At 30.1% G+C, this 6,895-nt stretch overlaps 1 protein-coding gene across 1 annotated transcript; it reads left to right on the forward strand.

Annotated features, from left to right (window-relative positions):
* Positions 1 to 3,013: 3,013 nt before the first annotated feature.
* LOC117211471 lies at positions 3,014 to 6,130 on the forward strand. The gene is made up of 5 exons (XM_033455398.1): positions 3,014 to 3,168; positions 4,155 to 4,238; positions 4,361 to 4,715; positions 5,182 to 5,372; positions 5,768 to 6,130. The coding sequence occupies exons 2-5, from the start codon at positions 4,167 to 4,169 to the stop codon at positions 5,837 to 5,839; spliced, it is 690 nt and encodes a 229-aa protein (XP_033311289.1). The 5' UTR covers positions 3,014 to 3,168; positions 4,155 to 4,166; the 3' UTR covers positions 5,840 to 6,130.
* The last annotated feature ends 765 nt before the right edge of the window (positions 6,131 to 6,895 follow it).

The following is a 6,895-nucleotide window of genomic DNA, read 5'->3' on the forward strand; positions in this document are numbered from 1 at the left end:
AATTAAGGTATAGGCTTTCTAGATTTATTAAAAATTGATTAATGATTATTATTACTATTATTAATAATTATTAATGAAATAGATTTATTAAAAAAGAATTAGATAAAATAATTTTCTATCGAGATTCTACTTTCTTAATTATATTCTCAAAAATATGACTATAAAAATTAGTAGGCTATTGATAACAAAGGTGTCTCAAAGTATCACGATCACTGTCTGAATAACGACACCTTCCTAGCAACGTTAGAGTGCTATGGGCCTCTAGCAAAAATAAGAATTATACATATGCGTTGTTCTAACAAGAACAGTGGTCGCTAATAACCTTGATAGTTGATGACTTTAAATAATAAAAGCAGAAGGAAACAACCAGAAACCACGCTCGTTTGAGAAAACTGGATTATTCACAGTGAACAAATCGTGAAACGATGTGTTAACACGTTACACTACCACGAAGACCGCCGATAACATGAAATAAGCAGCACGTACAGAGTTGATAATATTGTCTATACTAGCAAATATAGAAAATATTCATCGCGTCTACTTTTTACCGTTTCACAAATATTTGCAACATGAAGTATTCCACGTCATAAATGTCCAATATCATAACGCACACTTCCATTTTATTTATCAAATAAAATCTGTAACACATGTTCAAAAGTAACATGGATGGAAGCGCAACTTGTGCACGAAAGAAGACATAAAACTACCCTTTCGTGACGAAGAAATCTATATCATAGATATATATCGAGCATAATATTCGTGACGGGGAAATGGATGGAAATAAAAAGTCATCCCTTGAATTAACGCGCATCCCTCGTACGTTTTGGTCATTTAACTGCCGATAACATTTCTATTGACGTACGTGACGAGCCCCATGCGTTTTGACGCACCAGCAGGGAGACATTTGCAGAGTTATCGAACCATTCGATATCGAATCTCACGTTGAAAACACTTATTTGCGCTTTTTTATCGTTAATGTCATCGTAAAAATTGATTTTCATAAAATTTTACCTTCATAATTTAACGATGATTTAATCTATGAAATAATAAGCAAACTGCCATTCTAATTTTAACAATTCGTGATATAAAATTTTAACAATATACAATTTTGTGTAAAGAATAAGAAACGAATTTAAACTTATATTTCTTAATTTTTAAACGAGGTTACATTTTTTTGTATAATTAACTTGGATAATTTTGTTTTTGTTTAATATAAACAACGAGTGAAATAAATTTGTCAACTAGAAAGAACTGAGCGTAGGGATGACTAAAGATATAAGAAGTTGTATCTGATAATAAGATAATTCTTCGTTCATCTCCTTTATCTTCTTAGAGACAGGTAATCTTCTGTTCCTACACCTTTCCCTCCTCTGTGTAATATTTCCGACATTTTTTCCAGAACATATAATACAAAACATAATAAGTGGATTATAAGATTATTAGTAGATCGGATGACTATAAGATAAATAAAATAAAATTATATAAAGATCTTTCAATAGATAGTAAGAGTAAGATTTATGTTTTCGAAAATTATTAATATAAATTACTGTTAATTATTATTTAAAAAGAAATTTTCTTAGAGAAAAATATAGATAGAAATACATGATCATATAACATGGATAAAAGAAGTCGTTTATCAAAACCTACTTTCGAGGTATTAGTTTCCTAAATTATTGATCCAATTACTGGAGCGTGCCGCGTTTATTAAATCAAATAAGCATTAAAATATGTTATCAACTAGAAAATAAAATTTCCTCAACGTATAAAAACCAATTGACAAAGACACTTATCCAGTGATTAAAAATACATAAGAAATAGTTTTAAAATTTAGTTTTTAAAATGGAAAAATACATCAGATTCCAAATGTTCGTACGTGTAAACCTACACTAAATAATATAAGATAGAGAATAATTATAATTGTGTTTTTACAAATTTTTAATTATTTTATACTATTCTTAACTATAATTAAATTCTTCGTTCTTAATCAAATTCGACTACACGATAAAATTATACATATTGCGTTACAAGTACGCAACTATTCGCAAATTTCGTATGAACGCAAATAATTTGCGATTTATTCGTTCGCTATAACAGAATGATTTGTAGACAAGACGAGATGTTCCTCTTGCGCGAGAACATGATTCAATAGAGAAGGTAATTTTCGTTGGTGGACGCGGAAACACGGTCGCAATTCGATTTCAGAAATTGAATTGGAAGTATGCAAAGCGAGACAATTACTAATGGACGTTTATATACGACCATAATGAATGCTTGGGGTCTTTTGATCTCTGAGCCCTTGTTGATGTCGTCGTTTCCATTTTGCATTTTAGTCCTTCCATCAACTGTGTTCTATGAAAGCGTTAGCATCTGTGCAACATGGATTTCGTCTTCTCAACGTTTCTCAAAAAATTTTTCACAAACTTTCTTGTCACAGCAACGTTCTTTATTTATTTTTTCACTCGTTACTCTTCTTCCGAAAATCTTACAGAAACTTAACTAAAACATTCTCTTCGGAATAATTTTCAAAAAAAAGTTTAAAGACTAACCGAAAGGATAATAATAAAAATAAGAAGTTTTCTTTTTACAAGCCCTATACAAATTACAGCAATAGTAGAGAAAGAGTAAAAGTAGTAACGAGTCAATAAATAAAATGCAAATATCGAAGAGAATACGACAAGGCCACGACCTATAAAAATCTTCTGAACACCCACACCAAAAAGAAAATATCAAAACCCGGAGAAAAATTCCAAAAGGCTGCCAAAAATTTGCGCATTCCAGAGTCTGAAATTCCATGCGTAGCCACTTCATTCATCGAACGGCGAGAATACCTCGGTCTGGTCCAGGAATTAACATGGAGCCGGTGAGCCACAGACTCTCATCCTTAATAGCAGAAACCACGTCACGAGGCTCGGTTGTGGGCCGACCTTTGCTCGTAACACGGTTTTACGAATGTGGGTTGCAAAAGAGGATCGTAGGTGGTACAGTGGCCGATGAAACCGGGGGGAAAACGGCGTGGAAAGCGTGGATCAATACCTCGATTCCGCACGAGCACAGCGCCGCTTCCGGTTGGCAAAGATACCTGTACTCCCGAATCCGAACTCTAACACTCGCGAAATCTACTCGAGAATCTCTTCGTCGTCCCATCTTGTGATTCTTCCACGATTATTGGTAAGTTTTGTTATTCGTTACTTTGCTCAAGGAGCTTTTTTATTTATGCATTTTGAGACAACTTGGAATATTTGGACGAAAAAGCTAAGTTGAAAATCGTAATGATGGAAATTATGAGAAAGGTGGCTTATTTTCTCGAGATTGGGTGGATGTGAGTTGATGATCGATAGTGTTGTTACTTTTTATTGGATGTATTACATGTAAATGTTTTGTTGATTTTTAGAGATGAAATTATTAGGTGTGAATGAAGATTGAGGGAAAATTATTTTGTTCTTACGTAATGATATGTATAATGATTTTGGTAGGTACGTTATTGCTTTGTAATTTCTGTATTTAATTATTGTAAGAACGTACTTTGTGACAGATTCAAATCGAATAATTGTCCAACTAAACATGGTATAAAATACAAGATCAGATTTTAAAATTATTTCTTATATAACACTACTTATATGTATATACTATTAATTACATTAGAGTGATTCAGAAGTCAGGAACTAAAGTTGAAGACGTATCCTACTTATTTTTAGAAATGAAAAATGTCAGATCATTCGAATTTACTTTCTTATATTGTAATTATATACAAAATATATATATATAACTATATCTTTTTAATTATCAATACGATAAAATTTTCATCCTACCAATAAATTATTGAAAATTTCTTTTTAACAGTGTATAATTTTTTATAGATAGATCATTTTGTTTTCTAGAAAATATCAACACATCATCTATGTTTGGATACCTTTAAAACTCTTCATAAAATATTGTATGAAGGAAAGATTTTATTAGTTGCAAAAGCATATTATAAATAAACGTAAATTAAAATAAATGATTCATTAAAACTTAATTACCTATCTCCACTCAATCATTCTAAACAATTAACTACAAACTAATCTAAATATTTATTAGTATTACCTTACTTATTAATATTAACCCAAACATTTCATTCATATAGGACATTAATTGCCACTTTTTATCTATTCCAGCTATCACACAAAATGTATTGGGTCCTGTGTCTTTCCGTGGCTGTTACTGTTCAAGCATCGGTATATTTGTCTCCACCACTTAAGGTAACATCTTGCCTATAATTCTACTTATTTTTAATATACTTCCTATATCAAAGTCTTTTTACTTGATACTCCATATCTTACGCCTTTAATTTACTAATTTACTATTTATACATTAATTTTAGGAAGAGCAATTGTTAACCGATACTCTTCTCCGAGAACTGATCAATCAAATGGGAAGCGAGCTGGTGGATACAGCAGATTCTTATCTGGAGTATCAAGACAAACCGAAAGAAATTCCTATGGAATTACCTGCTGACTATGATGGTATAGACACTTTGAACCCCAATCCTAGCATTCGCGATCAGGAGTACTTGCAACATAGCACGTTATGGAGTCACCAACGTGTCAATAATAACGATAAGGTGGATGATAGACAGAGAATTAAACCTGGAAGCATAAAGAATATCAAGGATGAGAAAGAAAATGCTTTGCCTGCATATTGCACACCACCGAATCCTTGTCCGGTTGGATATACGAGTAAGTGATTGGTTTCTTCTCCAGATTGCGATAGTATAAATAATTCGTAAAAAAATGTATAACGTTTCCGAAAGTAACCGATATAATTTATTTAACATATTTGTGATTAAGCCAACTACGTCCTCTGAATCATTATCAACTCAATCGAGTTTCTTTTATATTAAAAGATCTCTTGAATTTGAGGAAATTATGAAAAATACATTATAGATAGTACATAATTTCCTGCTTTAATTTTGTACTAAAATTTTACTTAAAATATTAAAAATCTTTTTGTTTGTCAAAATAATGAGAATTGGAACATAAATATTCGAGGAGCATAGCAGTGTTAGTGAAAGTCAACGAGATTCATACTTATATTAATAGAGCTATGATTAAAAGTATTATATATTATATTTATTATAATATAATGTATATGATGTATTTTATATTAGTTAGAAAATCTAATCGGATTATGCTTATTGTTCAGGTGAAAATAATTGTATCGTGAATTTCGAAAATACAGCGGCATTCAGCCGGGATTATCAAAGCGCGCAAGATTGTATGTGTGACACGGAACACATGTTGGATTGTCCAGTTGACTCCGCAAACAGCAACAGTATGCCAAGCATGCATATCCCAAACTCTAATTTCAACCAAATCGTCGATCAGTTCCAAGCTGTAAGAGATATGTTTAATTTTTTTAAATTGAATTATCTGATCAAAGCGATAAAAGGATAATGAAAAACCCCTTAAATAGTCGCTAAACTTTTATCTCTAAGTTTTTCTTTAATCGTTAACCTTGTTTTCTCTATCTTGAATGCACCTAGAAATAATAAACTCTCGTCACAAAATTGTAAAAAGAGTGAATTTTATGTGACGTTCGGAACAGAGAAAGTAATAAATTGTAAATATATTTAAAACAAAGAATAAACAACGTTTTCTTTTTCAAATTAAACTTTTAATCTTTTAATTTGAGTTATTTTATTTAAAGTTTCATTCTTATTTTAATTTTCGGTTAATTACACACTAATGTAGGTAATAGATTTTATATAACGTTTAATATATTATTTCAGGAAGAAAATCCGTTTTTCCGAGGTGAAAAGTTGCCGATCGCGGCGAAGAAAGGTTTAAATGTCGTCTATTAAAATACCGGGTATATTCCACTGGAGACTATTAAGATGCAAGGATTGCGAAACTTAACAGTATTTTAACATATATCAAAAAACATCCTCAATCGAAAGTGTGATTCAGTAAAAGGAAAAACACAGAGAAGCATAAATGAATCTGCAGCTAGAACAGATTTTACATAATCTGGAAACCTGGTGCTAAATAAAATTACATAAATATTTTAATATTATATTACTAATTTTAATGCAGAGTAATGACTTCAAATCAGTGTATATATATTAAACAAGAGATATATTAAATATTCTAAATGTGTTATGTTTTTAAGAAATATATATATTCTGCTGCTAAAAATTAATTACTAAATTTCTATTAATCCACAAATTCTCTAGAATCTAGAATATTATTGCTGTTTCTCAAGATAATAAGTATTGGCAATTATGTTTATAAATGTTAGATAATTGATCTATCTGTAAAATATGTTTGTAATATCTTTTTTTCGATAACATACTTAACGTTTGAGCTACATCTGGTAAGGTAAGAATTTTAGAAATGTATTATGTACTTATGAGTTGTACTTTATTTTCATGGTAATGTAAAATCAGGTATTATTCCTATTATTTACAATATTCAAAAATATATACGTATTTTAAAGTGATGTATTGCATTTATTTCTACACATACAAAATATGTAAACTATGTCAAGAGCGTTAATTTAGCATATTATATATTTATATCCTATATCATTTATAGAGTTTTTATATAAATTATAAAATTAATTTACTGCACAAGATCCATTAAAATTTCTTCAATAATTGCAAACATGAAGCATCACTGCAATAAAAGTCACTACTAATATATAAGTTAAGAAGTTGATCAATTTGAATTAAATTAAATCAGTTAATGTATAGTAAATTTGAATTGTCCTCATACAAATCGTATATTAACGTAAAAAGCAGCTTAAAATATTGAAAATTCTGTTATTGCTTCCTAAAACTTTTCAGTATTGGATATATATTGTTTAGTGCATCCTGTAGTTCAACTCGATTCTTTGCTCCTAAAATGTTATTATGTGT

This window comes from Bombus bifarius, unplaced genomic scaffold (assembly GCF_011952205.1).
Source record: "Bombus bifarius isolate JDL3187 unplaced genomic scaffold, Bbif_JDL3187 scf7180000008234, whole genome shotgun sequence".
Classification (NCBI taxonomy): Eukaryota; Metazoa; Arthropoda; class Insecta; order Hymenoptera; family Apidae; genus Bombus; species Bombus bifarius.

Coding starts and splice junctions, on each gene's coding strand:
- LOC117211471 (XM_033455398.1), top strand. CDS start 4,167: ATGTATTGGGTCCTGTGTCTTTCCGTGGCTGTTACTGTTCAAGCATCG. Junction 4,716..5,181: donor TTGTCCGGTTGGATATACGA/GTAAGTGATTGG, acceptor CTTATTGTTCAG/GTGAAAATAATTGTATCGTG. Junction 5,373..5,767: donor TCGTCGATCAGTTCCAAGCT/GTAAGAGATATG, acceptor ATATTATTTCAG/GAAGAAAATCCGTTTTTCCG.